At 40.3% G+C, this 19,689-nt stretch overlaps 1 protein-coding gene across 1 annotated transcript in view; it reads right to left on the reverse strand.

Annotated features, from left to right (window-relative positions):
• reep3b (receptor accessory protein 3b) overlaps positions 1-19,088 on the reverse strand; it is a 50,267-nt gene extending 31,179 nt beyond the window's left edge. The window contains exon 1 of the mRNA XM_035997330.1: positions 18,715-19,088. Coding sequence (XP_035853223.1) covers positions 18,715-18,746 — 32 coding nt within the window. The 5' untranslated portion in view covers positions 18,747-19,088. The remainder of the gene's footprint in view (positions 1-18,714) is intronic.
• Between the last annotated feature and the right edge of the window lie 601 nt (positions 19,089-19,689).

Consider the following 19,689-nt stretch of genomic DNA (forward strand, 5'->3'; position numbering starts at 1 on the left):
GAAACTGCAGAGTAAAGGCCGATTTATGAGTCTGCGTTAAATCGACGGCGTAGGTACGTAAGTAGGTACATGAAGATAATGACCCTACGCCGCGGACTGACGTGTACCTCTCAAAAAACTCACGTCGCTCAGCCGTGGCTTGGTAGCATTGCATTTCCTGGTTCTCCTTCTCCATAAACAACATGAAATGAAGGAGAGGGTTAACTTTTCCTGCTCTAGATTTCCCACCGTGGTCAGAAAGAACAGGGAAGACATTTTGTTTCTCTCACTATGACTCTAGAGTCGGTACTCTCTCCGAAGCTAATCACCGTCACTCTCTCACTTGCTCGAACACACACACACACACACACACACACACACACACACACACACACACACACACACACACACATAAACTTCAGGCCACTTATGTAAGCTACGGCGAAAGCTCTGCATGAAGCCTCCGCTGAACCATAAGTCAGCCTTTAGTGATAATAGACCTTTTTCACGGCAGACATGTTGACATGTCATAGTAGGAAAAGCACAGGTGTATTCAAACCTTTAATGATGGCTGCATTCCACTTAGGAGAGGTCCTGGTATTGTGCATGCTGACTCACTGAAATATCTTACTGGGACACTTGATGGAACTGAGCCATCGTTAAGGTTATCAATTTCAGCTGTGCTTTTCCTACTATGACAAGTCAACATGTCTGCTGTGAAAAAGGTCCATTCTCTGTGGAGTCAATTCAATTAACTTTTATTTAAAGTATCAAATCATAACAACAGTTATTTTAAGACACTTAAAGAAAGAGTAGGTCTAGACCACACACTATAATTTTCAAAGCCAATAATTCCAGTAATTCCCCCAAGAGCAAGCATTTAGTGCGACAGTGGCGAGGAAAAACTTCCTTTTAGGGAGAAACCTGGGACAGACCCAGGCTCTTGGTAGGCGGGAATCTGCCGCTGCCGGTTCTCATTCATTTCTATAAGCGACATATTTCACATTACACATAGTCATTTGATCCATTGTTTTTACAAATAATATTCATGAGTGCATGTTTAAATGGAATGTCATCTGTTTCATAGTTTATTTTTTGTCTTAATTTGCTCTCAGCAGTGCTACAAGAAAAAAAAGATTAAGTAATTCGAAAAAATTATGTGTGTATTTTAAGCAAATATTATAGGCGTCCATATGCAGAGAAATTACAGATATTATTATTGTAGTTTTCACCTCAATGGTAAGATAAACACCACAATTGTTAATATAGGACCAACCACTTATAGCGAGAGTAAAACTATAGGTCTTTGTTGCTGCTGTACACCATCTACTGAAATCAACAGAGCCCTCTTTCTATCCTGACACACACACACACACACACACACACACACACACACACACACACGAATGAATATCCACACCCTCGCTCACGGACGCACAGAGAAACAAGGGCAGTTTGTCCAACCTCTCTGTTCTAAACTGCACACCATATATTCTCCCTGACAGAACTGTGTGTGTGTGTGTGTGTGTGTGTGTGTGTGTGTGTGTGTGTGTGTGTGTGTGTGTGTGTGTGAGAGAGAGAGAGAGAGAGAAAGAAAAACGACTAGATCAATTTATAGCAGGACCCTCCTTCCCTCTCTCTGACATTGTTCTGCTCCTCCTCCCTCCTCCCCCCTCACACTGAGCTTGCCATGGCTGCAGCACAGTGTGTTCTCTGCAGATCTGCCTAGCTGCATGCTGGATCTGTTCAGCTAGAATCAGCTGTCACTGCTGGTACTAATTGGTACACTCCTGGAGCTTTTCCCAGGTTTCAAGATGAATCAGGAATAAAAAGGTGTTTACAAAACAATCCACACACTTTTTTTTGAGATGGTATTCATTTATAAATATGCTTCGTATTGAAATTCTTTATTGGGAATTACCCCTTGAGAAACCTCGTTTTCAAGGGGGACCTCAACAATACATGCACTTCTCTTTTGGGGCAAAGTTGTCATTCACTGCCATTAACCAATCATACTTGGGACTGGACATATTGTAGACAAATGGATGGGCTAATATTGGCTGGATTACAAAGTGGAGCAAATAACTGTAGTCACAGTACACTTTGTTGTAGATTGTAGTTTAGCATACTTTCACTCTTGCATAACATAACTTGTGATTTCCTGCCAGATCAAAATGCAGTTCTCACTACATTTCTCATACTGAAAAACAAGGATACAAATCTCATAGTTCAGTGGTTTAAATATGTACAGCAGCAGCACTCCAGCTCTCCTGTCATGTTTAAACGGTTGCAAGAGAATAATTCAAAAAAGAATTGTCAGAATCAATGCAGCAGAGGCTAGAGGTGGGCGATATGCATTAGTCTACTGTAGACTATTTTACAATCAAAGAGCAGGACTGCTTTGTTGTCATATTAGACATTTTTGCAACTTGACATGTCATGTATTTACTTACTCAAAACTGGCATTTCTTCTATTTATTCCATTAACAATTTCTCAATTGGTTTTCCACAAAAATGTAATGCGTTGGGGAAGTTCCTCAAAAAAAGTAAGAGATTACACATTACTAGTTACTTTACAAAAAAGTAATGCCTTACTTTACTACATTACTTACTGCTGAAAGTAACTAGTTACACTACTAATTAGATAACTTTTGGATTACTCCGTAACATCACCTGAGATGCACCATAACTTAACCGACAAATAACAATATAAAGTTAAACCTCGTGTATGCCCAGATCAACACACACCCTTATTATAATGAGGACACAAGATCTCTCTTTTATGCTCTTTAATACCACAGAGCTGACAACAAAGTTGCGAACATCACAGTCGGACTCAATGACCAATCTGATTGGTGGAGTGCTAGCCCTTGACTAGCGAATCAGTGCACTTATGTTAAAACACGTACCAGAAATGACGAGCGGGATGAGCGTGACGAACGCCTCTCAAAATCTGACGAAAATCTCTCAAAAGCAGACAGATTCAGCAACTATTTCTCGCTTAAAATGTTTTCAGAAACACGTTTCTGTGAACTATTTTTGTAAAACACGAGATCGTATTCCGAACGAGCCACCATTATGGTCGACTTTGAAATTCGAGAGAAGCCAGACCCACGTGACGCGTTCGTCATTTCCGGTTTTCATTTTTTGGCAGATTAGCGCCACCTGCTATTATGGAGATGTATTACGTTTCACGCTGAACGTACGCTCAGGTCGGCGTCGCTTCGGTGTGTTCCGAGGCACTTTTTGGACCGACGGGAGCCGAATGATCAGTTTCTGCCGACGGTCGGCCGCCGGGTTGGTGTGTCAGAGCCTTAAGCGATAGCTCTGACGTTTTTGTTTCGTCTACCCGGACAAGTGTTATGGTGTTACGCAAACACACATGAAAACTGACTTTTGATTTGTTTTTCTTTCCTCCCGTTATGCAGATAGTTGAAGAACCAGTAACGCAGGTAACGCGGTAATTATTTGATCAACAGCAATGCGTTACAGACAAATGTAATCTGATTACAGTAACCCCCAACACTGGTGATGATATATATATTGATATTAGAGCCCAGCCAAAACTTTGGCCTATAAATTGCCTGGGCCGAAATCTGTGTAAATGTCAACTATAACTCTTGGTGTTTGGGTCCATTTTAGTCGTATTATTGATTATACCGGATAGGAAAACTGGCACTTTAATTATGAAATGTAGAACTCTGACTATTTAAAATTATGAGAACTTACGGTTGTATTTCATATGCTTATTATTCAGTACCCCACTTCATGTGGATCTCCTTCCTTTGTTGTCTTTTGTTGTGCTGTGGGTCCAATTGTCTTGCATGTATGCCTTGCTGCACCACAAATTGCCCCTCGAGGACAATATCAATGAAGATGAAGTTTAATTTGAAATGTCGGCCAATAAGTAACAAATTGTTTTTTTTGTATCAGTCTCAAAATTCCATTGGTCAGGCTATAATCAATACTTTGATATAAAATTGCATACCAATACCATAAGGATTTTTTCCACATTGCCCACCCCCAGCAGAGGCAATGATACCCTGATTTTACAGATTATGGGTTAAGCCCCAAAAACACTAGTCCCTACACTTCCCATAATGATTCTCGACAGTGACTGCTCACGCCTTTTAAACTCCAAACCACTGAGTTGTAAGGATTCCTGTATTTGTAGTCTCCCAGCCCATAATCCTGTGGTGTGTTTTTTTTCTTACAGACTTGACAAAGCTCCTCTACAGCCACAGAAGATATTATACAACTGTTCTCACAGGATGAGTAGTACTGACCACGACGGAGGCAAACTTGATGTGAAAAATCGTCCGAGTGCCCCTTAAAAGCCAGTGATATCAACTTGTAATTGGATGATTTTGAACAATTTTAATACCTGACAAATTGCAATTCCTCATCACACTGATGCCATAAAATCCAACACTGCCGAGCAGTCCTGCTCATTGATTTACAACACTGCCTGCAGGGCGTAATACAACCAGAGACATAAAGGGAAAGATACCACGTATAAATAGTACGGCAACATCTCTGACAGCATACAGTTGAAAGCTGTAGTGAAGAGATACACTGTCAAAGTGTACTGCACTTGGGTACAGTGATGATATAGATACGTAAGTGTCCCTTGATTACCTCAGTCTCCCTGTAACTGTAACTGTTCTCAAGACTGACAGAAAAACTGATGCACAGGCATAAAATCTAATTGCACCTCCCAACTGGTAATACCAATGTCATTCTGTACTGGATCAAGAAGGGGAAAAAGAGAAGCAGATGGAAATAAATAAAGAGAGAAATTAAAGGAGGCATGATCTTACTTAGAGCAGTCATGCTGGCAACCTGAACTGGCAGACTTGAGCTGCTGAATTTAAACTGACCCAGTATTTAAACTGGCATCGGGAGGAGAGAGGTGGGAGGCGGAGACGAGAGGATCCCTGGTTGCTACTGTCAAGGCCCCCCGACACACCAAGCAGACGTCTCTGCCTGCGTGCAAAAAGTTGCAACTGGCACAGTGAAATTCTGCGTAGCTTTGCTGATTTGCTTGGCAGAACAGCATTCAATATTTAACAAGATCAAATGGTCGCCAGCTAGTGGCAACAATAATTGATACTGCAAAAACTACAGGTGATGGTGACAGACGAGCAAGTAGGGACAAACACCTGTCAAGCCAAATGCAAACTTGGTACCAAGAATGTTGGAGTTAGTCTCGCTTTACCAGACCATCCACACGTTGCGGAGCGGAGGAGGGTCTGGCTAGTCCACACAGCATTCTGGGATGGGAGAAAAACGTGCTCCGGTTTATTGGCATTTCTTCAAACCAATCACAATCGTCCTGGGCGGTGTTAAGCTCCGCTCGGTGCCTCTGCAAAATAGCGTCGGGAAGGAACTTGTTTTGGTGGAACGAGTTTTAGTCGTGCAACAGAAAACTCAGATTGGAATAGAATGGTTAGAGCACGAATGCTAACACAAAGAAAGCGTAAGGAAACGGACATCGGCGAAAAGACATGCATCCGGCAATATTTCCTGCGGCACCGGAGCAATCCCAGAAGTGGAACGTCAAGGATATAGACTAGGGCTGCAACAACTAATCGATAAAATCGCTAAAATTCGATTATTAAAAAAGTTACCAACGAATTTCATTATTGATTCGTTGTGTCGCGCGACACGCCACTCAGTCGCGGAGATAACTAAAACAACATACATGTAAGTATGTATTGAGTTGATGTAAATTAATGTCTTTTTGTTTTGTTTTTTTTATCCGATTCATCGATTATTCGAAAAAATACCTTACACCTTATGCAGTAACTCAATTCCTTGTCAATTTCCAGTTATTCAATAGATTTAAAAAAAATCCCATCTGCTGGTTTGATAGCTTGTCACTGAAAGACAGAAACAGCAATGTTACATTCTGTTCAGAAGAGATTCCACCCTGTCAACAAATCAGAAAGTAACCACTGAGCATTCTAAGGCTGTCTAAATACACCATAGTGGGTAAAATTATCCTACTACCATCAGGGCACCATTACACATAACAGCTTATAAAAGTAATCATTATTCCAAGTCCTTCATTTCCTCTGATACGAATGCTTTATGGTTAAGCTTCAGAGGCATCATTTTATGTGTTTTCCACAGTATGGGTTAGTCTGTGTTATCATGAACTGCCATGCAAATTACCATATCAGGATAAATAAATTTGTTATCAACTGAACTAAATTGATTTCTGCCTTCTCCAGTAACACATTGTCCGAGTTGTTTTTGCTCCATTAACTCAGTTTCTAATAATACTTAGGCAGTCCAGTAAGTAACAGGCAGATAAACCGTGCATAAAGAGAATTTAAGGTTAAAGATAAATAATATAATATAATAAATATTTTGAACCAGGGTGTCCAGGTGGCTCGATAGGTGGAGCACGCACCCATGTATGGAGGTTTATTCCTCGACGCAGGGGCCCAGGGTTCGAGTCCAGCCTGCAGCACTTTCCGGCACGTCTTCCCCCTCTCTCTCCCTTTTCATGTCTAGGCTGTCCTGTCGATTAAGGGTGGCAATGCACAAGAAAAATAATAATATTTGGAACCATATGCGCAAGAATATGCATAAGTGAAGGGAAGAAGTGTCTAAAGCTATCAGTTACTGTAGTGGTCCTGTTGTCCCACATTGTTCCATCCTATTGCCGGAATTTCAATTTTCTTTCTAACTCCACACCCCCAGATTCTTACATTTTCAGATTCGTAGTCTGCAGCCACAACCGACGCTGACTCATGTGACATCACTTGGACCTCACACAGCTCCCTCTGGAGGAACAAAAGGATTTATCCTGCTTTTTTTCATATATGCAATAGTACTCCCTAACACCTAAATATCACACAAAATCGCTGGAGTTCCCCTAAATGATCGAAGAAATCACACCAATGCTTCCGCGACAACAGCTGCCAAATGTCACCATCAACTCTTATTGAAAATGAATGACTGCTGGCCACTTTTGCTGCTCATAAATCTTTTGCTGTGATTGCACAGTTGATGTAACTGTGCTGACAAATCTGCTCTTTTTCAGACCATTTCTTCGATCTACTTCCTAAATCTCTGGCTCCCATTATCTCAAACTCTGTAGTCATCCCTCTTCCATTCTTCTTTATTTGTTTCTCCCACATGCATTCTAGGGCTTTGACTTTTGCCCAAAAATCATATTCGAAGTTCGTTTGTTTATGAATATTCGAATATATTTGAATATTTATTAATAATATTTTGACCATTAAATGCCTTCAGTAAGGCTTATATTGGTATCAAACTTGGTATATGTTCTGTCCACCAGGGGGCAGTGTATCAGTCAGTAGGCGTGCAATGATGTTGTCAGAAGAAGAACACACTGCCACCACTGTTTTTTTTTTTTTAAATTAAAAGTCAGACCCTGGATTAAACACAAACAATATGCTTTCAACAGGAAGGTCGGATATTTCACCGTAGCCTACGTAAGTGGTCTGATGTTCATACTTTTGCGCTGGTGTGTGCGTCGAGCCGCGTGTGTATGGGTGTGTGTGTGTGTGTGTGTGTCTGGGGAGTGTGTTGTGAGAGAGTGACGGTGATTACCAGTAGCTTCAGAGCGAGTAGCGACTCTATAGTCTTAGTGAGAGAAACAAAGTGTCTCCTCTGTTCTTTCTGACCACGGTGAGACATCTGGAGCAGGAGAAGTTAACCCTCTCCTTGATCTCATGTTGTTTATTGAGAAAGAGAATCAGGAAATGAGTCGGGGGGGAAATGCGCTACCAAGCCGCGGCCGAGCGACGTGCGTCGCCGCGACGTGTAGTTACATTTTGAAATGCGTGAAAAAGCCTCGGAATCTGAATTGAAAACAAGGTTTACAAGCAAACACATTTACAAAAAAATAATGCCCATAACAGGTTCGAAATTCGAATATTAAGGGCTGCCTAATATTCGTTTGAATATCTTTTTTTTTTTTTTTTTTTTTTTATATTCGAATTATATTCGAATATCGAAGTTCGGCGTCAAAGCCCTAATGCATACCCATCTATGTTGTCAGTAAATCCTGCTACTGTATCTCCAAACTGTCACCTTTACAGGGACTAATGCCGTGATCAGACTATACAATATCATCCCAATAATGGCCCGACCCAACAGACATAAGGAGTGTTGTGTGTCAAATGTGTGTCAATGGACTTCTTGAGTAAAAAAAAAAAAAGAAAAAAAATCCGTACTACCGCGGCTGTCTGCCTCACTTTCTCGTGAGGGCTTGGGCTGATTCTCCTGAAACGTTCAGCTCCGCCAGTGATGTCCGACTGAGACTGTTTTATTATACTTAGACCGAGCCAGTCGTCCATAAAGTTAGTGGGCATGTTGATGAAGTTTCTAACATGCAGCTGGCGCAACCGGAAGTAAACAAACAACGAGGGTGAAGAAGAAGATGCCAGAAATAAGGCATCGAAAATGTCTAACTGGAGAGAAGAATCGGGAACTGAAATCGTTGGACAAATTCAAGGAACGGCAAGAGACTCGGTTGTTTATGACCAAATTACGAACCGGATACACGACATTTGATTTTTGTGCAATTTTGACAGCAATACTGTCCTTGGCACCTTACCGATCCCCTTTGTACGACATCACACAAGTCATGAAAGGCAGTCGAGGGAGCCTGGGTAGCTCACCTGGTAGAGCATGCGCCCATTTATTCTTTTACTCCTTGACACAGCGGCTGCGGGTTCAACTCCGCCCTGCGGCCCTTTCCCCCTTCATGTCTTCAGCTGTCCCGTATAAATAAAGACCTAAAAAATTTTTTTTTTTTATAAAATAAACAGCAGCAGTGTATGTATACATAGAAATAAAATGGATTCAAATGTAATCCATAAAAGTTTTATATTTTATATTTACAAATATACATATTCAATATTTATATGTTTTGATGTTACATTAGGAATTGCTGCTCATTCACTTTTTGTATTTTTTTATGGAAAACTACATGACATCTGGTAGAATGATTCTCACCAATCAATCTTATTAATGCTAACTCCTGATTTTATATTATTCTTATAATTTCAAAATGTAATAACCCAACATGCATTCTATTGCCTTTTTCTTTTTGTGAGTATGTATCAGAACCTGTTCTGCACTTCAGTGGTCTAATTAGTTTGTTAGATCACAAGTACCCCAAGAATACATTCATATACATTTTTCTTTTTGTATTAGTGTGTGTTTGCATCTGGTTGTGTACTGTTAATGTAATGTGGATTTGACACTTATATGGGAGTCAGCCACTCTGTTTTCATATATATTGCTTATTATCCAATTTGCATATGATGTATGACATGTCATCACATTTGTTTATATATAGAAAGGTTGTTCACACCCTCACCTTAACCTGAGGATGACCATTTATGGTCATACTTTGTCAAGTCCATGCAGAATTAAAGAAGAACTGGGAACAAGAGAACAGTGTGCAGGTACTCTTGATGATAGTCACAGCAACAAGGCATTTTATGATACTCGATACTTCAGAGGCAATTCGGTCTGTGCCTAAAAAGTATTGAATTTGGTACCCAGCCCTAAATCTGATACAGTCACGAAGACAAAAATACCATGTAGTCTGATTGCAGCATAATAATAATAGCCCTGTTTTAGCACCACCATATGGTTTGGATTTGATCTTCCAAGGTTTTAAAATCTGAAGGGGTGTTGACATGCAGAGTACCTGGTAAGGATGCATTTATACCCTGGTCTCCACTCATTTGATTGCCCTGGCTATTGCCACAACACAGACATGGTTACACAGGAGGGATGAATGAATCAGCTACTTTACAGGAGAATAGGATCCTTCAACTTAAGTTAAATGATGACAATGTGGAGAATTTCACAATAACAGCAACCTACAAGCATACGCAGACACACTGTATATAGTCTTTTATACAGACACACTGTCCAGAGTCCCTTCAGCAGCAGGCGAGCAGCCAACAACCACAGCAGTTTATTTTCCTGCTGTTGCTATAGAAACAGGAAGGCTGCCAGAGCTTGCATGCTCTCTCTTCATGTCTACTTCTCACTGTGAACTCACTGTGCTTTATTTGCATGACTGTAGAGAACAATAGTGCTGAACCATTGGCCCAAATAAATCAAAGTTGAATGAATCCCTTCCCTCTTACATTGGTATGTGGGTGTGTTTGTATGCATGTTTGTAGTGTAGAAACCAGGACAGCAGCCTGGGTATCAATTCTCTATATTGTTTAGTCTGTCATATTTCTGCACATACAGGTCTTTCCTCACCAACGCCGTAATTTGAAGGCCTTGTGTTTGGCTAGAAGATCTTAGTCATGCTAATGAAAGGCGATTGCTGATGCTGTGATAATAGCAGGTATTTGTGTCTCAGTTGCTCCTAATTTGCTTTGACTGCAGCATGAGTCTGGTCACAGAGCTCCAGCACACACATGGCTGGCCTGGGCCCATGGTGTGAAGGAAATGAAGACAGTAATAACCAACAACTATAACAACATTAATAAGCTCACTTCACCAATCAAATCTGCAGTCTACGGCTTGGCTGTTTTGATTCAAATTATGTGAGCTTTTTTTGCTGTAAAAACCTATTGCAGGACACGTACCTAGCAACATCACTGCATTACACCTACTAATGCAGGTACACATGCTGCATCTCCAACGCATTAAAATCCAAAATGACACAGAAAAGTTGTTCCCTACCATTATAACACTGAAGCACAGGCACTAAGCCGTAGCTGAATGGAAAGAAAAAAACTATGCTGAGTTCTCTACCACGTTTTGCTGTCATTTAATTTCAACATGTACAGACAAAAGATACTTATCAAATTTTAAGCATTCTATGTAATATATGTGTATTGATTTTATTTGTAAGGGACCGTGCCGCCATTTGATGACTGTACCAGAGTTAGGTTATAGCTGATTTTAATCTGCAGTTCCTGTAATTTGTTGTTCAAACTAAAGTTATTTGCTAGAATGTTTCTAATAGAGAAAGAGTGCATGTTTGTTGGTTATGTATGCAAATTCCTTGTAAGTGTAAATTACTTTGGCAATAAACGCTTTTCTGATTTCTGACATTTGTGTTATTTATTTTTCCTTAATGAAAATATGCCGAACCGTGACCCCAAAACTGAGGTATACACCGAACCGTGAATTGTGTTTACCGTTACACCCTTACTAGCCATGCACCACATCACCTCGCCACAGCAGCACCAGTTTCTTAGAAATACAACGGTATCATTTATTAAGCAAAAAATATTCTTGTCCTGTTTGGTAATACCTAGCGGATTTATCTGGTGCCAAAAGAAGGTATCACCTTTCACTACCCTTGACTTTCAATGACTATCTATGACATTTCTTCATGTTTTTAAAGATCTTAAATGTCCATTTACGTCTTTGAGAGGAACTGCGGACCAGCAAAGACATAAACCGAGTGTCTCTCCAACTACGACTACACAAAAGAAGTTGAACGCGCACTGAAATGTTCTTGAAACAATTTCATGAAAAGCGGGGCCCCTTTTCATACCCAAACTATCATCTCTCCATTTCCCTTTTCTCCCTCCTCCTTCCCCTTCCCATTTATTATAACAGCTTCTCTCTCTCCCCCCCCCCCTCTCTCTCTCTGCATGCAGCTGAGAAAATAGCCCCGATGCTTTTAGATAGACCTTGACTCTGGGCTCCAGGTCAATTTCCCTGGTTTCCTGACACCGTATACCACCAACAACCAGATGGAGGGAGGGGGAGGACAGGACGACAAGAGAGAGAGAGCAAAGGAAAAGAGAGAGAGAGAACAAGAGCAATAAAAACAGGAGACATACCAAGAGAGAGAAAAGGAGGGAGAAACAGAGAGAGAGCAAGAGAGAGAGAGAAAAAAAAACTCAGATCTTCAAGATTTGAGCTCGCACCATCTGGTTTGAGCTTCAGGAATAAGAATTTGATTACATGACTTTCCCCCTAAAAAAAACAGAGGGAGGATTGTTGAGAGAGAGAACTGCTGCTACAGCAAATGGGACTGGTTACAGTCCAGAGGCCTGTACTACGAATCAAGATCAGCATGCCCTGGATTTATTTCAGTTACCCAGCTTCAACAAACCTAACAACCGCGGTCCTGCATCAGCTGTGTCACGACGGTGGTTATCAACTTGTTCCATCAACCCAGGGTTTCCCAATCCAGCGACGAGAGCGTTCACATAAAAGAGGCGGGGTTTGCTCCATATGACCAATCACAAACATGGACAAGTCTACCAGAGCCGCAGATTTACACAAGAAGAGCAAACGATAATCCTACAGAAACACGTAATACATAATAAATAATATAAAACCATAATTACACTTGTGCATTCCATAAACTTTCCTTGCCGTAGCCTATTCTTTCAGTTGCAACCCTGGCAGGAGTAAGCGATCGTGGGAGCAAATAAAAAATAAATATCAAAACATAATTCAAACCGATATGTTGCATTGGCAACATACGGCTCAAGAAGCAAGAATTCCCTCCACTGAAAATCTGTATCTTTCATAAAGATACCCATCAGGGAATGCCAACGGTCTCTCTCTCTCTCTCTCTCTCTCTAGACTGTTCTCACAGCGCTGTGAATCAAAACTTTAGCTTAGTTCTGTATATTTTTTCCAAGCAGAAAAATACCGCATAGCCTACAATACATTTTTAATAACACCAACAGGGCAACTGACTTGCATAAGGCAAACAATCTACTTAAAAAAACACTTTTAAACTGTTTAAATATGTATCAAATGTTTTAATATGTATTGTATGTCATTAAAGCCTGACCTGTCAAAGACAAATTTCTGTCACAATAATTTCTTATCTTACATCTGTAACGGTTATGATAACATTGTGCTCACCAACTTAACAGCTGAGATCTGAGAACACAGCGATGTTGCTATAAATAAAGTCCAACAGGTCAAAGCCATCAGACATCAGTTGAAAACAGACCAACAGTATATCCAGTTTACCTAAACCACTTCATTCGGAAGTTAAACTGATAATTGATACATGCTAATAATCCCCATTTGCACAGAAAAACGTGTTAGTACAGTAGGTCAAAGTTGAAACAGTAAAGCCTGGGACAAACAAGACGAGCTGAAACCTGCAAAAACTATACCAACCCCAGCTAAAGATCGTCTCCACCAACTTGCACAGATTTTTTTAGTCTGACAGTCAGGAAGGAACATAGACCGCACGACTGAGTGAATACATATACAACACACTGAACCACTGGTTGTCAGTATTAACCACTGGAGTTCTGGTGGCAGACAATTACGCAAATCAAAACCTCCCATCTGCTCCCCTTTACCAAACGTCTGAGTCCCCCATTTCTATGCATTTTCTATATTGTAATAGCTAAAAAAAAATAAAAAATCAGATAAAGATGTGAATACATAGCAGATGTTTCCTCTGAAAGCCCCCGTTCAATTGGTTTACAGGGGCTTAAAGAAGTTTCAAATATGTATGACTAAATAAGCAATAGGCAAAGTCTTGTAAAAAAAAGACTTCCTTACGTAAAACTTATGAAAGAGTTCAAGAGTTAAAAAGTAGAGCTGCACCGATAGACCGGCCGGTACCCGAACTGGCCGGTTTTCACGTGCTCGGCCATGACCGGCGACCGGCAGGTCAGTCTGACAAATGGTGATTTCATGCCGGTCAACGCTCCAATTAACTGACAACATAAGTTATATGAGTTACAGTTCTCAACGCACGCACACACACAGACGCGACAGCACAGTCTCTTTCTACTTTCTCTCAACTTTTCCGCCGTGTGTCGCGCGTACCCGCTCACAGTGTGAAGCGCGTGTCCGTGCTATTCTTTAACATGTAGGAACCTTGTGACTTAACCTGCAACATGTCAGCTGTTTGGGAATTCTTCAGCGTGTGAGCAGAAGATAACAAGTTTGCAATATGCAACACCTGCAAGGAGAAAGTAGGGCGTGGAGGGACGACACCAAAAACCTAAATCACATTTCTTTAGTTGATATTGATGTGAAAAGAAGGAAATGGTTCTAACATTGCTCTTTAGATGTGTGTGAATGTCCCACACCAGGAGTAATTTATATAGTTCTATTTTATAGTGATCCATTATCTGTTTTCCAATTTTCTATGTTCTGTGCAAAATGTTCTATTAAAGAAAAGATAGAAAATAAATATTTGTGTGTGCTGTAAAGTGGTTAGTGGTTGAAATCGGAATCGGCTAAAATCGGTATCGGCTGGCCTAACTCAATGAAAATCGGCCTAGAAAGTTGGAATCGGTGCATCTCTATTAAAAAGTGCTTAATCAGGGCTGTATGAATGTGGTTTGATTAGATTTGAATGGCAGTGGGTCTAGAAAACACCACAGCTCTAACTCGAACCAAAACTTTGGCAGAAAAATGCGGGGTTATATAGACGCCCATCAGTCTGAGAAAACAACAGATTGACAAAGTGTTTTAAGGGTCTTTAAAAGGCAGCATATATTAAATATACTATAAGTCAGAGTTTTCCCTGCCATTATAAGGCTTGGGTGCAGCACCCATGTTCATTTGGGCACCACCTAAGCCAAATGAATGTAAAATAATCAAAACTAAGCATAAAACTATTAGAGTATTATTTATTTATTATCTTCTCTAGCTTTTCCAACGTTTTAGAGACAGATATGGTAATAATAACGCTCCAAAATTATGTCAAATTGCATATATTTTTTTATTGGAAAACTTCACATTTTCTTGATGGAGGACCCTTAAATCCTTCCGCCAAATAAGTGCACCTAAGTCTTCCACAAACCGAGGGAAAACACTGTCAAAGTTATAGGGTTGTGAGGAGACGAGTCAGGAGATTGGGTTCATGAGATCGACACGAGATTCTTACTTTATTTTAAAGAAAACTTCAATGAAGAAGTAAGAGAAGAAAAATAGTCCTTCATTCAATCGGAAATTACAAAATGAAAAACTGAAATGTTTTGCCATAAACTCAAATGACTGGCTTCTCTCCTGTATAACTAACAGTTACACGGTTACTTTCCCATATGTACAGTGGAGAGAGTATTGGTTCTCTTCACTCAGAGAACCAAGGTTACAACGTAACTACGTTTTCTGGCAGTAGTTGAGACCAAATGTTTTGTACTTGGACATGCCATTGTACAGTAGACAGAGAGAAATAAAGCTTATTTTACTATTGTTTCACAGTGATTACGTTCTAAAGCTCAAATAAATGACCATCAAACACTCAACAGATGATTTTTGTGAAGACAGATGCTCTTTTCTCTTCCTCTGCATTTTATTAATTGCAGCCGTAGACAACAAGGAAGTAGGCTACTCTAGTATCGATTTATGACCGTTATAGGACGAACGAAGAACATTTCTCTTTGTTTAATATCATCAAAAGTAAAGTTGGGTTTTGCTGTCTGCTTCCCGACTCATTTAAAAAGGACAGAGAAAGAGAGAAAGAGAGCGATGTGAGCGAGACAGCGCCATAGTGAACTGCACGCTGCATATGCGTCTCGGCCAAGAAAGAGAGAGAGAGAGAGAGAAAGACGGTACTCTCTAACGCTGGGTTTTACAGGCAGATTTTTTTCTTTCGCTATCGCTCTGCAAAAGTTAACTCGGAGTCAACTTTGAGAAGGGGCGGGAGATCTTCTATGCTAATTTCGAGGTCAAAGTCAGACTCATGCTGGCTGCTGCTCTGCACTTGCGTACTGATATCGCTAGACACTTTTTTACCTCGACGAGAAATCTCGTCACGTCTCGTGGGACGAGATCTCGTCACACCTCTAATAAGTTATCATATTGTTTGGCTATGTACTAGGGCTGCACGATATGAGGAAAATGTGCGATATGCGATAATGTTGTTGAATATTGCGATAACGATATTATTCGCGCATTTCTGCTGCTTTCAGTATTCTTCTACAATACAACAAATTGCTTGTTGAATTTAAAACATATTAAAGTAAAATCATTTTCAACATTCTTTCATGGACAAATTGAACATTATATTGAATATATAAGCTAACCACTAAAAAAAGAAACAGTTACATTTTAAAGTGCAGTTTCCTTCTGATATTTTCTTTCAACACAAAAATCAGTTTTGTGTCGCAATATGTCGCAGCCTTTCACAATGTGTATATTGAGCCAGTTGATATTGCGATGACGATATATATATAAATATATAGTGCAGCCTTACTATATACGCATATTATGTTATAACATATTAACAGGGATAAATATAAAAAAGACATTGGGCAAACATTCTATGTGCCACAGGCAGTGAAAGCACACCATGCATCCTACTGATCCTGAAAGGCTGGTTCTTCACTCTGCTGCCTAGAGGTACCAGCAGGCTGCAGCAGGCAGATTGTACACAACGTTCAAACTGGAGAATACAACCTGTGCCGTTTAAAAAGTCAATACATTCCCACTCATGAGCACACAGGTCTTTTCCAATTACTCAAGTATCATAAACACCTGCGCAATTTGGTGCGATCTTATACCATAGCCTGACAACAAATACACCCTTCCAATAATACCATAGAGTGGATCATTCTGAGCTCCAGGGGATCCTGCATCAAATCGCACTACACTCAAGAGGAGCTCATGATCGTGTTTGCCTCCTGTGCTTTTTTTAATTGTGCTGCTACATTTCTCAAAATAAGAACACTGCTGTGCTATGTGATAATTATCACCATAGAGGTCCACAACTCTGAAGAATATCAGAGTTTTTCATGGCTGTTAGTCCTGGGCAGACAACTCAAGTGTCTTTGTCAACACTAAAAAAAGGAGGCCGTAACAAACAGAAAGAGGTGGACTAGGAGAGATACATATACCAGAACCATTCCGTGCAGACTTGCCGCCTAAAAATAGTTGGTCATGGAGTGCTGGGTTAAAACTGGTTGTTGGATAGATGTGTAGAGGCAGAAAGGGTGACTATCACTAGAAAAGAAAGAAGCCTGTTTAGAATGTTGTGAGGGTCTGCTGAGCGTGTTTTTCTGCTTTTCTGGTTGTTCTGGTTTTCTCTTTACAGTGAACACATTAAAACAGTAAGTTTCAGTTCCCCCTTCACTAAATGGATTTGAGTCAGTTACGCAAATGTGTTAACGAGGTTAACAGAAACAATAAATCATTAAATGACTAATCCAAGAAAAACTCTCATCACATAATTTCAACATTACGAGTTGGCAGCTACACTGTAGCAGTAGCTAGCCACTGTAATGAAAATGTATGAACACTCCTGACATGGGCAAAGGGCACCCACCAGAGATCCAAAACCCAAGATCCAGAGAACAGAATCTAGGCGAGTATACTTCCAGATAAGTTTTAGCCTGTCTAGATAAATTCATAGCAGACTCAGCGCTGCATACCTTCAGATTTCAAAGTTCAGGTAGGGGTCAAATTGAACACAACCACAGAATTATCTCATAATCAGTATGTAACCAAATTTGCTTTGCAGATATCTGTGGGTTGTAACATCAGCTAGTCATTCATGGCAAACGATTTGAAACCAAATATGATCATTTTAATTTTGGCCCTAATAAAACTGAATTAACGCTGAATGTTAGCTCTTGGAACTTATAGTCACTGTTACTCTTCAAACATAATGGTCTAAGCAAAGAGGGCCACTAATACAAATATGTCACTGGCCAAATACTGGACTGTATATTGGAAACCAGCAATGGGTTGAATCCATTGTTAATGGACTGTGGTATATTCTGTTGTTTAATTGTGCAAAATGCAGCATTTCGAGGTAGGAGAGTAGACAAAGTTATGGACAGGTTATGACAAGAAGGGCTCACAGGCATGAAAGGCTAAAATGCTAATTCCCTTGTGTTTGAAAGTTGCATAGAGAAAAAAGGAGAGGCTTTGGGGTTGGTTTTTTCCCCTCCACACCCTTTTGTCATTTCCACCACATTCCTATCCTCCAAAATACCAAGTTATACAACTACTGGTCCTGGATGTACAGGCAGAGAAAGACAAAGGGAGAATGGGCAAGAGATAGAAAGAGAATGAGAAAAAAGGCATGCTGTTGGGTCAAAACTCAAAAAGTGACATTTTTATTTAAATTGAAACACATCTCCAGTGTTATATGAATCTATTTATATTAATCTCTGCCTTCTGCTTTATTCACAAGGGATTCCAGTGATGAGACAATTAATAACTCCAGTAACCAAACAAATCCATGCAAAGTCAACTAATCCGTATAATGGGGTTAAATTCGCCTTTCTTCTTGTGTGCCTACTATGTTATGGTTGCCATGTCAAATTGGGAAGGGCCGGCTAATAATATCTTTAAGATGACAGCTGTACCTGACACTCCTTCACAGATTAACTTGAAATGTTCCACCTCACCGATACATACATAAGAAAGGTACATATTGTTACGGCTGACTCAACAGCAGTGTGCATGGGCATGATTCATAAACAAGATGGTAGCATTAACGTTAGCTTTATTGTCTCAGTAGCACTAGGCTAGCTAACGTTAGCTAACTATTTATTTTACAAAATAAACAACTGTGTGTGTTAGTGGCGTCTGGTAACTGTTTGCTAACCCAAATGATGTCGTTTAATGTTGATAAAGTTTCTGCACTGAAAGACTAAGGTCATAACTTAGACAAGGACGGTAACGTTAATAAATTAGCCGAGCTAGCTAGCTAGCTAGCTAGCTAACAAGTTCAATCCCATCAGCTGACCCTATTTCTTTCTCCATGAGCTAAAAGGACAATTTTATTTCACTTTCAGTACTCTCAATTGTCTTGGTACTTACACAACGCTTCTCGAAATCATCCAGGACACCATGTTTTCTGTCTTTGTTGTTTAGGGCTGTGTCAAGTGGTAGAAGACAGCCAGGTGATAACGTTAATGGCTAGCCGTACCGCTGTAACGTTAAACTTCTTCAGCCAAAACTTCGATGAGCGAATTCAGGACCAGATAGCTATCTCGCTGTACATCCGTCAACCAACATGTCAGAAAAAACAAACGTCCGATCTCACTGTTCTGTTTTTGTAGCCATAGCTAAGCGGTGGAATATCTATCCAATATGATTCCTGTTGTTTTGTGGCAATCTCTCATCCCTCAGGTTTCCTCCTTTACTCCCCAGTTCCTGGCAACACAACTGTGCTCAGATAGCCACTGACGTCAACAGGAAAAGAACAACCTCCCGAACCTACTATTGGCCAGTTCAGTCTGTTTACAACAACCACAAACTATCATTGGTTGCCTACATTTGCACATGTGACTTGAGTATTTGACAGAAGCGGTGGAATTTCAAACTCAGCGAACTATGCTCTGATTGGTGGGTCTATAAATCGTGGCGAATTTTAACCAATGGGTGAGAGAAGCAATGAAGTGGTTTGGTGGGTTTTTCCATGCGTTGTTGTCGGGGACCGTTCTTATTATACATCTAGGGACGCATTTTCCTTGCACGGAATTGGATGGGGTTAGGGTGTTATGTTCTAGTGCAGCACTCAGTATAGGCAGGTTCAGTCTTAATAACAGCTCTGCTTGCTCTGCACATTATTAGCAAATTATAACTCACCATATTGTTGACATTTATAGATTGCTACAAAAAAAAAAAAAAACTGACTGAACAATCAGGGCTTTAAATTAACTTTTTTGCTTACCAGCCAACATGGCTAGTAGATTTTTAAAGTTACCAGCCAATCAGATTTTCCACTAGCCACATTTGTTTTTTCCTAACTAACTTTACTTCAATTTCTGCTCCTCTGGTTTGTTTTGCTTC

Source organism: Sander lucioperca, chromosome 22, assembly GCF_008315115.2.
Source record: "Sander lucioperca isolate FBNREF2018 chromosome 22, SLUC_FBN_1.2, whole genome shotgun sequence".
Classification (NCBI taxonomy): Eukaryota; Metazoa; Chordata; class Actinopteri; order Perciformes; family Percidae; genus Sander; species Sander lucioperca.